Source organism: Salmo salar, chromosome ssa10 (genome assembly GCF_905237065.1).
Source record: "Salmo salar chromosome ssa10, Ssal_v3.1, whole genome shotgun sequence".
Lineage (NCBI taxonomy): Eukaryota > Metazoa > Chordata > Actinopteri > Salmoniformes > Salmonidae > Salmo > Salmo salar.
This window is the reverse complement of record NC_059451.1, coordinates 21,817,001-21,836,264: the sequence shown is the minus strand read 5'-3', so window position 1 is coordinate 21,836,264 and position 19,264 is coordinate 21,817,001. Positions and strand designations below refer to the sequence as shown.

Below are 19,264 nucleotides of genomic sequence, written 5' to 3'. Positions count from 1 at the left end.
TGTGCTCTGGTTTGAGGATCTCTAGGGTTGTTTGAAGTCGGACAGCAGACCAGACAGGGTAGACAGCCGGGTCAACTGGGTCTGTCTGTCTGCCTCTAATTGGCCAGAGGTGAGTCTGTGGCGGTTCCCCAGGGGTTGCTGGGTAATGAGAACATGGCTCATTAATCCACAGGTTGGTACAGTCAAACGCTATCTCCCTACCTGAGAGCAGTCTGAGCAAATCTCTTTATAGTCTCTCTCTACACTATCTCAACTTTTTGTGCTTTGGATTCCATTGTCTCAGGGAAGTCTTTGATGAGTGCCGACAAGGCAGAGGATGAGAAGTCTGCCGGATAACTAGGATGGTAAATGAGTAAGCTACAAAGGAAGAGATTACTTTAATTCTGCCACAACCAATGTGACTCAGCATTTGCATTTGAGGAGATGAGGAGAAGAAGTGGAAAAGTTTACCCCGTCCTTTTTGTCCCTCTCCAGCGCACCGTGCAGGAAGTCTCGAGACACTTCCTCATTCTCGTCCAACCACTGGATGACAAACGGCTCAAACCACCTAGGAGACATCACACAGGTGGTTTGATATGAGTCGACCCCACTGGGAATTTTTATTTCAAACAACTTCTGTGGCTGTAGAGTCCATCTGGACTTGCTTATGGGCTGTGCTGTACAGTACCAGAGAGGTAGTGTGTGTGTGTATATGTGTGTGTGTGAGAGTGTGTGCGTGCATGTGTATGCCTGCATGCATGCATACGTGTGTGTTAATGTGAGTGTGTGTGTCATCATGGCACAGGGTGGCACTTACGCCGGGTACTCGGGCACACGGCTCTTGAAGAAGGGCAGGTCTTTACAGTACTCGTTGTAAAGCCACTTGACTTTAAAATGCAGGTTCATGTAATCCGCACTCTTACACAGCCGCTTCTTCTCATGCTCTGAGAGTTGAGAGAGAGAAGAACGAGAGAGAGAACGAGAGAGGGGAGAGAGAAAATGAGAGAAGGAGAGAGAGAGGAAAGACAAAGCTCTTAATTAAAGAGCAAATGAGCCCAGAGGGGTGATCTATTCTCCGCCACGTAGCGCTAACAGGCTAATCGAGAAAAGCCCTTATGCTCTGACGGACTGCCTCAGTGCCAATAGAGTGCCAATCTGCTTGTAAACGCACTATGACAGCCCCATAAAAACAGAAGAAGAGACTAACACTGCTAGGACAGAGCTAAACCACTGGTGAGGATGGTGCGACTTTATTCAGTGCTCACCCTCCATGGCGTACTTCATATCCTGAGCAAACAGGTTCCACATCACCTCGGCACTGATTTTACCCACGTTGAGCTCCTGAGGAAACCTACACGTCGCAGACGGTGAGAAACAGTTATGAATTGATGTAGAGGAGAGAGACAGAAAGCGAGAGAGACAGTGAGACAAAGAGACTCAGCGAAAGAGAGGGACAGACTCAGTGGTTGAGGCAGAGAGAGAGAGAGAGAGAAAGACAATGAAGTAGACAGCTAGAGCAAGAGAGTCACAGGCTCACTGGTTGAGGCAGGGTGTGTAGGAGTTCTTGTCCTCTTCTATGATGGACACAATGAGGGTGATGAGTTTGGACCAGAAGTCCAGGTTCTTGATGCTGGGACCCTGCTCCTCTGGGTGTTCCACTCCTGGCTTGGCCTGGACAAAACAAAAACACACTGAGTCACTGGGATACGTTCACATTGGCTACTATCGTAGGACATGCAGACATAACTCCGAGTTTCAAGTTAATCAAGAGTTTGAATTGTGCAGATATCAAGTCAGGATTCAACCCGATTCTGACTCTCCTCTATTTTGCTCAATAGTTTGTCCATTATCTCTCTCATCGCTACCGCTCAACTCTAATGAGCTGACAAACCCATCGAACCACATGTAGACAGTTTAGTCCTTTGAAAAGAGCTGACAGTCAGAAAGAAGTATTCCTACCACCGCAGGGGTTCAAACTGAAGAATAATCTAGCAAAGATTTCAACAAAATATGGGCCCCTCAGGATGGAAGGTTTTATTCAAAGGAAAAATGTGCTTTTGAAATTCATGAAGGGAGTCTGAATGAATCGCGCCACTTTAATGAGGCAAAAACAAGGCTTGTAAATCCCTATCTAAATCCTGTACAGGCTTGATGGAAACCAGCCTGAGGTGTTAACGACACGGACACACACCTTCACAGAGCACATATACACACACACACACACACACACACACACGTACACACACACACTCGCACACACAGCCTACCGGATCTGTCTGGTACTCCCGGCTGTAGAGCTCGTGACAGTTATTGAAGATGTATTCATAGGTGGAGTTGAGACAGGCCTTGACACAGTCCTTCACCACCTGACTGGCTCTGGGGGGACTCTGTAGCTCCTGGACCTGAGGACAGACACAGACAGAGAGAGGATCCTCAGACTAGGAAAGCCCCATACAACCACACAGTCAAAGGAACTCAGTGAAGATGGATGTCTGATAAGAGCACGTAGTGTAGCGATACTGTGCAGTGTAAACAAGAATAGAGACATGTGGTACCAACAGAGTAAAGAATACGAGTAGAGGAACATGTATTGACCAGAGCAAAGCAGAGGCGATCCAAGGTGAGGAAGATGTAAAGATAGAGTTACCTTCATCCTGAAGAAGGTGATGCTGGTGAGCAGGTCCACTGTAGACTTGAGGTCCTGCAGCCTCTCAGAACTGCTGGCTGGGAAGTTATTCTGTTACACACAGAGAAAAGAGCAAATCAGATCAAAAATCACATTTTATTAGTCACATGCGCCGAATACAACAGGTGTAGACCTTACAGTGAGATGCTTATTTACGAGCCCCTAACCAACAATGCAGTTAAAAAAAATACGGATAAGAATAAGAAATAAAAGTAACAAGTAATTAAAGAGCAGCAGTAAAATAACAATTGCGAGACTATATACAGGGGGGTACCGGTACAGAGTCAATGTGCGGGGGCACCGGTTAGTTGAGGTAATATGTACATGAAGGTAGAGTTATTAAAGTGACTATGCATAGATGATAACAACAGAGAGTAGCAGCGGTGTAAAAGAGGGGGGCAATGCAAATAGTCTGGGTAGACATTTGATTAGCTGTTCAGGAGTCTTATGGCTTGGGAGTAGAAGCTGTTTAGAAGCCTCTTGGACCTAGACTTGGCGCTCCAGTACCGCTTGCCGTGCGGTGGCAGAGAGAACAGTCTATGACTAGGGTGGCTGGAGTCTTTGACAATTTTTAGGGCCTTCCTCTGACACCGCCTGGTATAGAGGTCCTGGATGGCAGGAAGCTTGGCCCCAGTGATGTACTGGGCCGTTCGCACTACCCTCTGTAGTGCCTTGCGGTCGGAGGCCGAGCAGTTGCCATACCAGGCAGTGATGCAACCAGTCAGGATGCTCTCGATGGTGCAGCTGTAGAACCTTTTGAGGATCTGAGGGCCCATGCCAAATCTTTTAAGTCTCCTGAGGGGGAATAGGTTTTGTCGTGCCCTCTTCACAACTGTCTTGGTGTGCTTGGACCATGTTAGTTTGTTGGTTATGTGGACACCAAGGAACTTGAAGCTCTCAACCTGCTCAACTACAGCCCCGTCAATGAGAATGGGAGCGTGCTCGGTCCTCTTTTTCCTGCAGTCCACAATCATCTCCTTTGTCTTGATCACGTTGAGGGAGAGGTTGTTGTCCTGGTACCACACGGCCAGGTCTCTGACCTCCTCCCTATAGACTGTTTCGTTGTTGTCGGTGATTAGGCGCAGGCGTTGTGCCTGGCCGTGCAGTCATGAGTAAACAGGGAGTACAGGAGGGTCCTGAGCAAGCACCCCTGAGGGGCCCCTGAGTTGATGATCAGAGTGGCGGATGTGTTGTTACCTACCCTTACCACCTGGGGGCAGCCCATCAGGAAGTCCAAGATCCAGCTGCAGAGGGAGGTGTTTAGTCCCAGGGTCCTTAGCTTAGTGATGAGCTTTGAGGGCACTATGGTGTTGAACACTGAGCTGTAGTCAATGAATAGCATTCCCAAATAGGTGTTGCTTTTGTCCAGGTGGGAAAGGGCAGTGTGGAGTGCAATAGAGATTGCATCATCTGTGGATCTGTTGGGGCGGTATGCAAATTGGAGTGGGTCTAGGGTTTCTGGGATAATGGTGTTGATGTGAGCCATGACCAGCCTTTCAAAGCACTTCATGGCTACAGATGTGAGTGCTACGGGTCGGTAGTCATTTAGGCAGGTTACCTTAGTGTTCTTGGGAACAGGCACTATGTTGGTCTGCTTAAAACATGTTGGTATTACAGCCTCGGACAGGGAGAGGTTGAAAATGTCAGTGAAGACACACACACACACACACATACATACATACAGTTGAAATCGGAAGTTTACATACACCTTAGCCAAATACATTTAAACTCAGTTTTTCACAATTCCTGACATTTAATCCTAGTAAAAATTCCCTGTCTTAGGTCAGTTAGGATCACCACTTTATTTTAAGAATGTGAAATGTCAGAATAATAGTAGAGCGAATGATTTACTTCAGCTTTTATTTATTTCATCACATTCCCAGTGGGTCAGAAGTTCACATACACTCAATTAGTATTTGGTAGCATTGCCTTTAAATTGTTTAACTTGGGTCAAACATTTCGAGTAGCCTTCCACGAGCTTCCCACAATAAGTTGGGTGAATTTTGGCCCATTCCTCCTGACAGAGCTGGTGTAACTGAGTCAGGTTTGTAGGCCTCCTTGCTCCCACACGCTTTTTCAGTTCTGCCCACAAATTTTCTATGGGATTGAGGTCAGGGCTTTGTGATGGCCACTCCAATACCTTGACTTTGTTGTCCTTAAGCCATTTTGCCACAACTTTGGAAGTAGGCTTGGGGTCATTGTCCATTTGGAAGACCCATTTGCGACCAAGCTTTAACTTCCTGACTGATGTCTTGAGATGTTGCTTCAATATATCTACATAATTTTCCTCCCTCAAGATGCCATCTATTTTGTGAAGTGCACCAGTCCCTCCTGCAGCAAAGCATCCCCAGAACATGATGCTGCCACCCCCGTGCTTCACGGTTGAGATGGTGTTCTTCGGCTTGCAAGCATCCCCATTTTTCCTCCAAACATAACAATGGTCATTATGGCCAAACAGTTCTATTTTTGTTTCATCAGACCAGAGGACATTTCTCCAAAAAGTACGATCTTTGTCCTCATGTGCAGTTGCAAACCGTAGTCTGGCTTTTTTATGGCGGTTTTGGAGCAGTGGCTTCTTCCTTGCTAAGCGGCCTTTCAGGGTATGTCGATATAGGACTTGTTTTACTGTGGATATAAATACTTATGTTCCTGTTTCCTCCAGCATCTTCACAATGTCCTTTGCTGTTGTTCTGGGATTGATTTGCACTTTTCGCACCAAAGTACGTTCATCTCTAGGAGACAGAATGCGTCTCCTTCCTGAGCGGTATGACAGCTGCGTGGTCCCATGGTGTTTATACCTGCGTACTATTGTTTGTACAGATGAATGTGGTACCTTCAGGCGTTTGGAAATTGCTCCCAAGGATGAACCAGACTTGTGGAGGTCTACAATTCTTTTCTGAGGACTTGGCTGATTTCTTTTGATTTTCCCATGATGTCAAGCAAAGAGGCACTGAGTTTGAATGTAGGCCTTGACATACATCCACAGGTACACCTCCAATTGACTCAAATTATGTCAATTAGCCTATCAGAAGCTTCTAAAGCCATGACATCATTTTCTGGAATTTTCCAAGCTGTTTAAAGGCACAGTCAACTTAGTGTATGTAAACTTCTGAGCCACTGGAATTGTGATACAGTGAATTATAAGTGAAATAATCTGTCTGTAAACAATTGATGGAAAAATGACTTGTGTCATGCAGAAAGTAGATGCCCTAACTGACTTGCCAAAACTATAGTTTGTTAACAAGACATTTGTGGAGTGGTTGAAAAACGAGTTTCAATGACTCAACCTAAGTGTATGTAAACTTCCGACTTCAACTGTAGATCCACAGTGAGGTGTGTGTGTGTGGTGTGTGTGTGTGTATATGTGTGTGTGTGTGCAGACAATGTTGTATAAACTGGCCAACGCTGTAGTGCAGAAGCAGCAGTCTCAGTCTCTTCCACTGACTGCAGACTAGATTAAAACCCTCAGCTCTTCACCTCACTGACCCTGTGTGTACGAGGAGCTGCCAGCCCAATTAACACATCAGCCTCCTTTCTCACATCACACACAGAGATAGAGAGAGAGAGAGAGCGAGAGAGAGAGAGAGAGAGAGAGAGAGAGAGAGAGAGAGAGCGCAGAGAGAGAGAGAGAGAGAGAGAGAGAGAGAGAGAGAGAGAGAGAGAGAGAGCGAGAGAGAGAGAGAGAGGAGGGAGAGAGAGAGAGAGAGAGAGAGAGAGAGAGAGGAGGGAGCGAGGAGAGAGAGAGAGAGAGAGAGAGAGAGGAGGGAGAGAGAGAGAGAGAGAGAGATAGATTGAATGAGAAAGAGGGAAATAAAGGTAGGTAAGGACACAGATAGAAAACCAGACAGAGTCCAATAGAAGAGTGAAAGTCAACAGTTGTACCCGGTACATGGACAGGTCAATCCTCAGAGAGTTGTGGAGTTGGTCCAGGAGCTTCACAAATCGTTCTTTCTGTAAAAAGGAAAAAAAGGTTAAAAACACACCACAACACATTAGCCTAACAGCTAGCATATCCATTGGCTCACCTTTAACACTGATTTGAGGCCTTGCATTATATTTTTTGTCTCCATCCACCCCTCATTAATTTGGGGCGACTCACCCCGAAGTTGGATGCGGCGAAGCGGTCGGAGGCCGACACGTTGTTGGTGGCCTGGGTGGTGTGGGCGTAGTAGGCATTGATGTTGGCCAGCAGGGTACTCATCACAGCGGGAACCCCCGGGCACATGTACTTAGACGACAGGCAGGCAAAGTGACTGTGGGAGAACACACACGGCATAAACATGATCACTGTGGTATATATGAAGCTGACTCCTATAAGGCCCGTGCATTCCCTTGTGATGTTATTCCACAATATCATCCTAAACACAACCGTACACCATGTGTCCTCTCAACACATTACAATCTGCCAACGTGTATGCTATTGCTAAGTGACAGGGTGGGTACATTTGAGCTCACGTCATAGCCTGGTAGATGGATTCCACTCCGTAGCGCATGGCAAACTCATCCACTATCTCCTGAGGAGTCTCATCAAAGTACACCTTCCACGCATCATCCCCTTTAGCATCAGGAATCTTCACAACGCCAGAGCTCTGCACATCTGTGACAAAGTGGAAGAGGTTCTGGGGAGAGGGAGAGAGGGAGAGAGAGCGAGGAAGAGAAATGCATGGGTTATTCAACCAGACTATGATTTCAAAGAGTTGAAGTGGCTGAGGTTGAATACAGGGAGATGTCATTACGATCTCAGTGTGAGTATGTCTGAGCAGGAGAGCAGAGAAGGGCACGTCACACTCTATAACTGACTGACTGCTCAGTGATCAGAGGGTTGTTCAATGAATTATTCATTCAGGCCTGGGCCGCCATTCATCACACGACTTTCATTAGAAATGGATCAGTTGATTTCATGTTCAAATTCTTAATGCAATTTAGACAAATTAAAAAGTCCTAGTCAACTGCTGCCTTTCAAAATTGCAGTTCATTTGCTCAAATGGTGTTTGTCCATTTTTGCTTAGAGAGTACAGAAGTTTCAGAATCATGCAGTGTGACAACTCACCATTACAATGTGTGTTAAGCCACTGTGTAGATTAAGATAATTAGCTACAGATCATCTATTTACAGTGCAATTCAATATTACTTGAAGCTATGTTTAGGTTCAGTTGTTTGCAAACTATGTCCTGAGTAATGGACCTAGTAATGACTCGATATAGGACAGGGATCATCCTCTAGATTCAGCCGTGGGACGATTTTTTCTTGAGCGGATGGTCAGGGGGCCAGAACATAATTGCAAATAATTTGCATACTGCAAATTGACCGCAAGAATCCCAAACATATATAATATTTGACTAAAACATAATAATTTCAAACCTTGTATACGATCACACATATCTCTATATTATGTGTGGGAATACTTTGGAACAGATTTCCAAAATTAAAATCACTTGCAGCTGATTTGCTGGTTTATTTTACAGTCTTTTATGTCCAACAATAACATACAAATAAAATGAAGGGGAAAAAACTATTGGGCTCACAAAACTTGGAGAACTCTGATACAGGGCAATGCTCATTTAGAATAACTACAGTGGGGGGGAAAAGTATTTGATCCCCTGCTGATTTTGTACGTTTGCCCACTGACAAAGAAAGGATCAGTCTATAATTTTAATGGTAGGTTTATTTGAACAGTGAGAGACAGAATAACAACAAAAATATCCAGAAAAACGCATGTCAGAAATGTTATAAATTGATTTGCATTTTAATGAGGGAAATAAGTATTTGACCCCCTCTCAATCAGAAAGATTTCTGGCTCCCAGGTGTCTTTTATACAGGTAATGAGCTGAGATTAGGAGCACACTCTTAAAGGGAGCTTGTTACCTGTAAAAAAAGACACCTGTCCACAGAAACAATCAATCAATCAGATTCCAAACTCTCCACCATGGCCAAGACCAAAGAGCTCTCCAAGGATGTCAGGGACAAGATTGTAGACCTACACAAGGCTGGAATGGGCTACAAGACCGTCGCCAAGCAGCTTGGTGAGAAGGTGACAACATTTGGTGCGATTATTCGCAAATGGAAGAAACACAAAAGAACTGTCAATATCCCTCGGCCTGGGGCTCCATGCAAGATCTCACCTCGTGGAGTTGCAATGATCATGAGAACGGTGAGGAATCAGCCCAGAACTACACGGGAGGATCTTGTCAATGATCTCAAGGCAGCTGGGACCATAGTCACCAAGAAAACAATTGTTAACACACTATGCCGTGAATCTGAAATCCTGCAGCGCCCGCAAGGTCCCCCTGCTCAAGAATACATATACATGCCCGTCTGAAGTTTGCCAATGAACATCTGAATGACTCAGAGGACAACTGGTGAAAGTGTTGTGGTCAGATGAGACCAAAATGGAGCTCTTTGACATCAACTCAACTCGCCGTGTTTGGAGGAGGAGGAATGCTGCCTATGACCCCAAGAACACCATCTCCACCGTCAAACATGGAGGTGGAAACATTATGCTTTGGGGTGTTTTTCTGCTAAGGGGACAGGACAACTTCACCGCATCATTTGACGGGGCCATGTAATGTCAAATCTTGGGTAAGAACCTCCTTCCCTCAGCCAGGGCATTGAAAATGGGTCGTGGATGGGTATTCCAGCATGACAATGACCCAAAACACACGGCCAAGGCAACAAAGGAGTGGCTCAAGAAGAAGCACATTAAGGTCCTGGAGTGGCCTAGCCAGCCTCCAGACCTTAATCCCATAGAAAATCTGTAGAGGGAGCTGAAGGTTCGAGTTGCCAAACGTCAGCCTCGAAACCTTAATGACTTGGAGAAGATCTGCAAAGAGGAGTGAGATGTGTGCAAACCTGGTGGCCAACTACAAGAAACGTCTGACCTCTGTGATTGCCAACAAGGGTTTTGCCACCAAGTACTAAGTAATGTTTTGCAGAGGGGTCAAATACTTATTTCCCTCATTAAAATGCAAATCCTTTTATAACATTTTTTACATGCATTTTTCTGGATTTCTTTGTTTTATTATGTCTCTCACTGTTCAAATAAACCTACCATTAAAATTATAGACTGATCATTTCTTTGTAAGTGGTCAAACGTACAAAATCAGCAGGGGATCAAATACTTTTTTCCCCCACTGTATAGTAGATAATTCCATATTTGAAGAAGGTCAGAGGGAGAAATAATATCTGTGGTATTTTATATCTGATGTGGTATTTATCTTGATTGAGCAATGCAGACGGTGACACTTTTATGGGATATTAACTTCTGATTCATCTGTAACGGCCACTTCAATGAACGACTGCTACATCAGTCAGCTAAATGAACCAAGATGACTGGGCTCATTAATCTCACTTGCCCCCTGAAAGCATGAGCACGCACACACACGCACACGCACACACAGACACACAGACACACACACAGACACACACACAGAGCTTACCTCGTGCAGACAGGTGTATTGGACATGATATGGAGCGACTGTTTCCTCTCCTTTGATCTCTACATTGATGTGCATCCTGATGGCACCAGACACGGCTGATTTGTCTGTACGCTTGTCTGCAGAGAGGGACAAAAGACAAGAGTCTCAGTCAACACATATTACAGTCAACATAACAACAACTATCTTTAATAAAGACCTCAACCTTTCACCCAAATTAGTTCACCAAATGTGCCTCATCTAATGGATACCTAGAAAGTCATTTTATGGACTCAATGATTTGGTTTATTAGCTTAGAATGAATTCATTAATTAATTACATTTTATTTTCATGTTAAATCGCCAGTTGGCAACCGATCCCTTATGGGATTAACTGACACATAGTATTAGAATTACAAGTAGAACTTCAACAAAATGTATGTTTCCCCAGATCTTTCCCCTACCGACCCAGGTCATTCCCCTACTGACCCAGGTCTTTCCCCTACTGACCCAGGTCTTTCCCCTACTGACCCAGGTCTTTCCCCTACTGACCCAGGTCTTTCCCCTACCGACCCAGGTCATTCCCCTACTGACCCAGGTCTTTCCCCTACTGACCCAGGTCTTTCCCCTACCGACCCAGGTCATTCCCCTACTGACCCAGGTCTTTCCCCTACTGACCCAGGTCATTCCCTACTGACCCAGGTCTTTCCCCTACTGACCCAGGTCTTTCCCCTACTGACCCAGGTCTTTCCCCCTACTGACCCAGGTCTTTCCCCTACTGACCCAGGTCTTTCCCCTACCGACCCAGGTCATTCCCCTACTGACCCAGGTCTTTCCCCTACTGACCCAGGTCATTCCCTACTGACCCAGGTCTTTCCCCTACTGACCCAGGTCTTTCCCCTACTGACCCAGGTCTTTCCCCTACTGACCCAGGTCTTTCCCCTACTGACCCAGGTCTTTCCCCTACTGACCCAGGTCTTTCCCCTACTGACCCAGGTCTTTCCCCTACTGACCCAGGTCTTTCCCCTACTGACCCAGGTCATTCCCTACTGACCCAGGTCTTTCCCCTACTGACCCAGGTCTTTCCCCTACTGACCTAGGTCTTTCCCCTACCAACCCAGGTCTTTCCCCTACCGACCCAGGTCTTTCCCCTACCGACCCAGGTCTTTCCCCTACTGACCCAGGTCTTTCCCCTACTGACCCAGGTCTTTCCCCTACCGACCCAGGTCTTTCCCCTACTGACCCAGGTCTTTCCCCTACCGACCCAGGTCTTTCCCCTACTGACCCAGGTCTTTCCCCTACTGACCCAGGTCTTTCCCCTACCGACCCAGGTCTTTCCCCTACTGACCCAGGTCTTTCCCCTACTGACCCAGGTCATTCCCCTACCGACCCAGGTCTTTCCCCTACTGACCCAGGTCTTTCCCCTACTGACCCAGGTCTTTCCCTACTGACCCAGGTCTTTCCCCTACCGACCCAGGTCTTTCCCCTACTGACCCAGGTCTTTCCCCTACTGACCCAGATTGTACCAGACGTCCATCTCTCCGCTCAGTGTGCGGACCTCAATGATGGTCTGACCCAGGAAGTCATCTGACTCCCTCTTGAACTTCTGTTTCACCCGAGACTTGATGTCATCATCCTCGTCCCACACCCGCACCTTGATCCGGTCCGAGGAGTTGTGGCACTCACTACAGGGAGAAAGAGAGAGAGAAACAGGAAGACGCCACTATGTCATTTCCTGTTTGAGGGACCCACCAATCCCATCTATTCACATGGGTTCAGAGTTGGACATATGCATTAACTGTGACCCATTCATAACCTGTGAATACACAACCGTCAATGTTATTTCAGTCCAGTACTTTCTCTCTCTTATAGTACTCACAAGTGGAAGTTCTCCTCCCAGACAGGGTTGAGGTTGCCGTAGATAGTCTTGGTCCTCTTCTTGGTCTTGCCCACCTGGACCGTGACATAAGGGTCACTCGTGCCGGTTTTATCCTTGGCCTGAAGGCCCTGGGCACACAGCACTGTGGAGGGGACAGGGGGAGGGGACAGGCGACAGCATGGTCAGTCTGGCTGGAGCATAGCTTGTTTAAATAGACTGACCACTGCACAGTGGTCAGTCTAGTTTACGAGGCTAAGTGGAGAGAGTTCGCCATCCCACATACTCCCATTGACCTATTCAGATTTTTTGCCTTTCCTATCTACAGACGGATATCTCTAATCCCTCCTCATAATGCCGTTCAAGGGATTTATCTAATCTGTCTCCTTTGTGTCAGACAGTGGCTCAACGGTCTACAGCACAGTGTGACCTTTACAACCAATAGAACTGGAACGCAAACAAACAAGAGGAGACAGAGGCGGATGATGTGTGTCGGGACTCGTGATGGAGTCAGACTCCCAATGGCATCTGCCAGAGCTTTACAAATGGATGGTTCTGGACTCATACTATTCACAAAGTGTCTCAGAATAGGACTCTGCTTGTTTATCTTTTTACATCATAATGAATAAGATCATTTTTGTGATTCTGATTCAGACAGCGCGGACCTGATCCTAGATCAGCACTCCAACTCCGAAGCCCTGGTATCTTCCCCCTCTCTCTCTCACCTGTGATGCTGATCTTGGCCGACCACTTGGAGGTGCCGTCCAGTACGCTCTGTTTGATCTGCTTCATGTAGGTGACGTGAGTGGCTTTGACCATGGCAAACACCTCCTGGATCAGCTCAAAGATCTCCGGCTTGTTCCTCTCCCGGATCTTCATCCTGTCCTTCAGAACCATGATGATGTTCTGGGTTCTGTCCTCCGCCCCATGCTTAGAACTCTTCTCCGCTGCCCCTGAGGTAGACAAGAGCGATGAAGGTCCGATTTTATTTATTGAGTTACATTAGAAATTAGAAGGTTTTTGTGATGCTGCATGGAGGTCATGAAGCGTTTTCATTGGGTTGAATGGGATAAACATTGGATGAATGTATACAAAGGACGCATAACATAAACCGTGGTATCTATAAAAACAGATTTTACTGTTATTTTTGTTTTATTGTGCTTTCATTCATCTCTTTTATTGCCTTCTGTCGGTTTTTTACTTCTTCTCCTGCATTTTTTTATTGTTTTTCTGTAAAGTACGTTGCAATTTTAAACGCAGTTCAAATAAATCTTGATTTAATCTATAAGAGCAAATGTGCCCCATCATCAGAACACTGTGAGACAGAGTATGCAGTGTGATTTATGGATGAGTACTCTGGCAGTATCTGCAGACCTGTGAAACGCCCATGAAGAGTTGGAAAGGTGGAGAGGATGTCAAGGAAAGACAAATGGCTTTTTCATTTCCTTTCCAGAAAAACCAAACAAGATAGAGAGTGTCTGAGACAGCAGAGTGGGATGAGAGAATAAGAGGGAGGAGGACAAGCAGAGTGGGATGAGAGAACAAGAGGGAGGAACAAGCAGAGTGGGATGAGAGAACAAGAGGGAGGAACAAGCAGAGTGGGATGAGAGAACAAGAGGGAGGAGGACAAGCAGAGTGGGATGAGAGAACAAGAGGGAGGAGGACAAGCAGAGTGGGATGAGAGAACAAGAGGGAGGAGGACAAGCAGAGTGGGATGAGAGAACAAGAGGGAGGAACAAGCAGAGTGGGATGAGAGAACAAGAGGGAGGAGGACAAGCAGAGTGGGATGAGAGAACAAGAGGGAGGAGGACAAGCAGAGTGGGATGAGAGAATAAGAGGGAGGAACAAGCAGAGTGGGATGAGAGAACAAGAGGGAGGAACAAGCAGAGTGGGATGAGAGAACAAGAGGGAGGAGGACAAGCAGAGTGGGATGAGAGAACAAGAGGGAGGATCAAGCAGAGTGGGATGAGAGAACAAGAGGGAGGAACAAGCAGAGTGGGATGAGAGAACAAGAGGGAGGAACAAGCAGAGTGGGATGAGAGAACAAGAGGGAGGAGGACAAGCAGAGTGGGATGAGAGAACAAGAGGGAGGAGGACAAGCAGAGTGGGATGAGAGAACAAGAGGGAGGAACAAGCAGAGTGGGATGAGAGAACAAGAGGGAGGAACAAGCAGAGTGGGATGAGAGAACAAGAGGGAGGAGGACAAGCAGAGTGGGATGAGAGAAGAGGGAGGAGGACAAGCAGAGTGGGATGAGAGAACAAGAGGGAGGAACAAGCAGAGTGGGATGAGAGAAGAGGGAGGGGGACAAGCAGAGTGGGATGAGAGAACAAGAGGGAGGAGGACAAGCAGAGTGGGATGAGAGAACAAGAGGGAGGAGGACAAGCAGAGTGGGATGAGAGAACAAGAGGGAGGAACAAGCAGAGTGGGATGAGAGAACAAGAGGGAGGAACAAGCAGAGTGGGATGAGAGAATAAGAGGGAGGAGGACAAGCAGAGTGGGATGAGAGAACAAGAGGGAGGAGGACAAGCAGAGTGGGATGAGAGAACAAGAGGGAGGAGGACAAGCAGAGTGGGATGAGAGAACAAGAGGGAGGAGGACAAGCAGAGTGGGATGAGAGAACAAGAGGGAGGAACAAGCAGAGTGGGATGAGAGAACAAGAGGGAGGAGGACAAGCAGAGTGGGATGAGAGAAGAGGGAGGAGGACAAGCAGAGTGGGATGAGAGAACAAGAGGGTGGAGGACAAGCAGAGTGGGATGAGAGAACGAGGGAGGAGGACAAGCAGAGTGGGATGAGAGAAGAGGGAGGATGACAAGCAGAGTGGGATGAGAGAACAAGAGGGAGGAGGACAAGCAGAGTGGGATGAGAGAACAAGAGGGAGGAGGACAAGCAGAGTGGGATGAGAGAACAAGAGGGAGGAACAAGCAGAGTGGGATGAGAGAACAAGAGGGAGGAACAAGCAGAGTGGGATGAGAGAACAAGAGGGAGGAGGACAAGCAGAGTGGGATGAGAGAACAAGAGGGAGGAACAAGCAGAGTGGGATGAGAGATGTAGGAGAACGGAGGGCAGAGCCTGAAGTATAACAGTCAAATGAGCCTTTTAGTTAATAACACTCTTATCCAAAGCAGCAGTCGGTAAGGTCCATTACAGAAGTAACCTCACACGTTTGGTGTTGCTAGTTACTACAAACCTCTAAACAATTTTTCCCCAACTTTATTTTTCATGTTTCACCGCTATATTATGTTTTAGCAGCAACTGAAGAAAACTTTACAGCTCACTGAGCAACATCAACATGATTCTACTTACTTTGCAGGCAGTCAGCATTGAGCAGGTCCTGGCACTTGTCGTGACATTTGACCCCACACTCGGTGCACCTCATGCCCTGGCGGGCGATGCCCCACAGCAGCCCCTCACACTCGTAGCAGTAGGTGGGCGTGGTGGCCGTCCACACCTCAAAGTTATGGGGCGTGGTGCAGGAGATGGGGTAGATCAGAGCCTGGAGGGTCTTCTTGTACACATGACTCTTCTACAAGAGAAGGAAACAGAAGAAGGGAGAGGAGTTATAGTCAGAGAGTTAGTGGAATCTATGAGTACATGGAGAGAGAGAGAAAACCGATCTGCATACAGTGTGAATAGAGAAAAGAAAGAGTCAGAGACGCACCAGTTCCTCGTTATTGAGAGTGCTGGAGGCCATGGCTGATGTAATCCCTGCCTTCCTGGAGTTCTGAGCCAGGGACTAAGGTAGGCCAGGAAGGGGAGTAAAATAAAGAATGGAGTGGATGACAATGAAAGAAGAGATATGTTTTAAATATAGTAGTTCAGTACATACCGTGATTGAAATACATTCAATAAGGGCTTTTAAAACAAAGTGACAACTTCGATTTCTCTTGATACATACTTTAATATCTTTCAACATAGTTTGGAACAGAATACATCTCAGTACAGAATCTAAGCCAATAGGGCATAATGCAATCCAGCTGTAATCTCCCCAAGTGTTTATATAAGAAACAAGGGGTCATTGTTATCTGAAAGTGCTTCAACATTCCCTTTTCATTTGGAACCCAGTGTTACTCACCATAGCCTGTAACAGTGCATGTGAATGAAGGAGGAAGCAGAACGAGAAACAAGTGTTAAAAGGGGCATGTCAAACAACTTTAGCTACAGTCACAAACATGGCCACAGTGGCATAGGGGTGATTTCAAAACAGATACAGGGTGATGGTGATAAATTAGCCAAGGGAAAGAAAAATAACTAGATTGGGGAGAGTTATTGATTTTGTTGATGAAATACTGGGTGGGAGGAAAGATCTAGACCTATAAATCACACAAGATGAAAACATGGCATGTAAACAACCTTGTACACGGGTAGGACAAAGGCCCTTAGGGACAGAGTGGAAAATGAATGTACTTCCTTAACAATGTTGAAGGATAGACACCAATAAAACACAGAGAGTTAGGACACTGTCTGAGAAAGAGAGAGGTAGTCAGCATTAGGAGAGAGAGCCATCGTCCTGCACATACTTCTGTGTCTGGGAACACTGGCTGAATATTAGTCTGGCTTTGTTGCACATTCAGATTCAGTTCCACTCAGCACATTACCTGGTCTGGATGAATCAGACTCAGGCAGTTAGTGTGTGTATGTGTGTGTGTGTGTGTGTGTGTGTGTGTGTGTGTGTGTGTGTGTGTGTGTGTGTGTGTGTGTGTGTGTGTGTGTGTGTGTGTGTGTGTGTGTGTGTGTGTGTTTTGGGTGGGGGGGGGGTACAGTTTGACAGTAAGCTGGATTCATAGAGACAAAGTGCTGAGCTATTTTGTCCGGTATGGTAATTGTTCATTACAGCTCACGTTGGAGCCGAGCCACCTGAGCGCTGAGCTGGCAGTATAGTCTGGCAAGCCTTCAGCTTATCAGAGCTATTCAACTCAAAACTTGGAAATCAGATCAATTGGCAAGGATGGATAGAACAAGGACTAGGCCATCTATTTGGTGTGAGTTTAATAGTCTAGTAAGCACCTGCTTTGACAGCTACTTACACACTCTGCTCTGGCATTACCCCAGCTGGAGCCCAATAATGGTACTATTCCTCTGTATGCTTCTCCAATTAAAATAATCTACCCTATTCAATCTTTATTGGGACAGATAAAGAAGGCTACACTCTTAGAAAAAAGGTGCTATCTAGAACCTAAAATGGTTATTTGGCTGTTCCATAAGATAACCCTTTGGAGAACCCTTTTTGGCTCCAGGTAGAACCCTTTAAGTTCCAGGTTGAACCCTTCTGGGCTCCATGTATTACCCTTTCCACAGAGGGTTCTACCTGGAACCAAAAAGGGTTCTACCTGGAACCAAAAAGGATTCTACTTGGAACCAAAAAGGGTTCTCCTAGGGGACGGCCAAAGAACACTTTTTTTCTAAGAGTATATGAGTGTTCACGTACAGTACAGCAGGATATAGCTATCCAGGATGATTTTCTCCACTCTCCTCTAGCATCCCATTGGTTAACATACCACACCCCCAGGGTGAGCAGTCAGAGAGAGGAGAGGACAGAGTGACGTTCCCTGGGAAGTGTGGAGGGCTAGAGTCTGACAGCCTCTCCAAGGCAGGCCTCAGTGGCCATCTGAGACCCCTGACTCTGGGTTCCTCATGCAGAGACAGAAGGGCAGGGTCATCCCCCTCAGGGCACAACAAGGAAAGAAGGGGCGGAAGAAAGAAAGAGAGTAGAGAGAGAGAGAGAGAGAGAGAGAGAGAGAGAGAGAGAGAGAGAAGGGATGAATGTCGAGTGACTATATTTAGTAAGTGGTCAGAACTTACACTGACCAGGTCCCTGACCAGAGGCATGGCTTTCCTCTTGCGGAGGTCCGGCATGCTGTCGATGCTATACAGCGCCCCACCCACCCTGCATGGGGAGAAACCACACAAACACAACACTCTTATTATCCCAACATCCACTTCCACCACTAACACATAAACACACTGTAAATTACAGGAACAAATACTTTAACCTGGTCCCAGATCTGTTTGTGCTATATAGCCATGTTTGTATGACAATGGCCATTTGCAACACAAACAGATCTGGGACCAACTACACTCCAATTATTTGCTCAAAATGTCATGCAGTTTTGCTATTATTTCATGTTGTGAAGCTTTATTAGCATACTTGTGGGTGTGATAGGGACAAACACTTACCCTGCTGATAGCAACAGGGAGCAAATCCCAACCGACTCCCCTCGAGCCTGTGGAGAGAGGGGGGAGAGATGGCTGAGACAGGGTGAGGAGTGATTGGCACATAGTATGCCTGGAAATGGTTTTATTAAGTCTTAGTACATCACATATCTGCCCCTAGCTGTCTGTCTCGCCACTATAACAAAGATGGAGTCTCTCCCAGTTTATTACTATAAAATCAAGAATGATGTGTTTAATTGGGCAGAAAACAGTCCATAATGTCAGCCATAAAACATGGAAGAGAGACAGGAGGGCGTTGCCTCGGGTGATTTCACTGTCCATTGACGTAAGTCGGGAGGCCTTTGTGTTTGAAGGCCATGGTTGAAAGTGGATTTGTGACAGATCCTTATCTGCAGTACCATTGCAGTAATTCTATCTGTGCTCTAACAGGAAGACGTGCTCCTTATCTCTCTGTGTGTTCAGAGCACGACACAACAACACTGACATTCACGTTATTGTCACCAGCAGCGCTCACAAGCAACCACGGACACACCCACCTGGCAGTCGGCTCCGGCCCTGGCCCATCAGAACGGACAACATGCATATCGCTATGGGGTGGCAAAAAAACTGAAAAGAAAACAAATGAAATGGCGCACAAACAGGGCTAAACAAATACAAATTATCTTAACAAAATAAAGCCTGGCTAAAACAACCACTGGATCACAACTTAAAGGGTCAAATAAACTGGAATGAATGATTAAGAAGTGAATGAAACAAAACTGAAGTGGGAACAGATTTCAGAAGATACATTTCAGGGCAGGGACATATGAAAGAGTGACAGCATTATGGTGAGAAACATAGCAGGTAGCCACATAGCAAGTCCATCCATACACACCCACCTGCACCAGCCTGGTCTCATAGACTAGACGTAACATAGTAAATGGAAATCTGGGGAACTAAAATGCGTATGATATGTTACGTTTGGTATGGTGACATAAGACAGAAGGTTAAAATGAAAGGAAGGCGGTTGGTCGGGGAGGATGGGTGAGCGCATAACGCAAATGTCTAGCAACCAAAAGGTTGCGTGTTTGAATCACATCACGGACAACTTTAGTATTTTGGCTAATTAGCAACCTTGCAACTATTTACTACTTTTTAGCT

The 19,264-nt window shown here is 46.3% G+C and overlaps 1 protein-coding gene across 11 annotated transcripts in view; it reads right to left on the bottom strand.

The window, feature by feature from the left end:
* The window catches only part of unc13a (unc-13 homolog A (C. elegans)), a 54,486-nt gene that overhangs the window by 19,718 nt on the left and 15,504 nt on the right, over positions 1-19,264 (bottom strand). For all 11 annotated transcript variants that reach the window (XM_045687490.1, XM_045687492.1, XM_045687491.1 and 8 more), the window contains 18 exons: positions 18,128-18,174; positions 17,753-17,837; positions 16,026-16,031; positions 15,612-15,686; positions 15,257-15,476; positions 12,678-12,905; positions 11,956-12,097; positions 11,592-11,761; positions 10,102-10,217; positions 7,121-7,284; positions 6,765-6,918; positions 6,548-6,616; positions 2,627-2,716; positions 2,247-2,381; positions 1,517-1,650; positions 1,245-1,330; positions 797-923; positions 451-547 (listed from right to left, as the gene is read on the bottom strand). In XM_045687490.1, the coding sequence (XP_045543446.1) occupies positions 451-547; positions 797-923; positions 1,245-1,330; positions 1,517-1,650; positions 2,247-2,381; positions 2,627-2,716; positions 6,548-6,616; positions 6,765-6,918; positions 7,121-7,284; positions 10,102-10,217; positions 11,592-11,761; positions 11,956-12,097; positions 12,678-12,905; positions 15,257-15,476; positions 15,612-15,686; positions 16,026-16,031; positions 17,753-17,837; positions 18,128-18,174 (2,145 nt within the window). The remainder of the gene's footprint in view (positions 1-450; positions 548-796; positions 924-1,244; positions 1,331-1,516; positions 1,651-2,246; positions 2,382-2,626; positions 2,717-6,547; positions 6,617-6,764; positions 6,919-7,120; positions 7,285-10,101; positions 10,218-11,591; positions 11,762-11,955; positions 12,098-12,677; positions 12,906-15,256; positions 15,477-15,611; positions 15,687-16,025; positions 16,032-17,752; positions 17,838-18,127; positions 18,175-19,264) is intronic.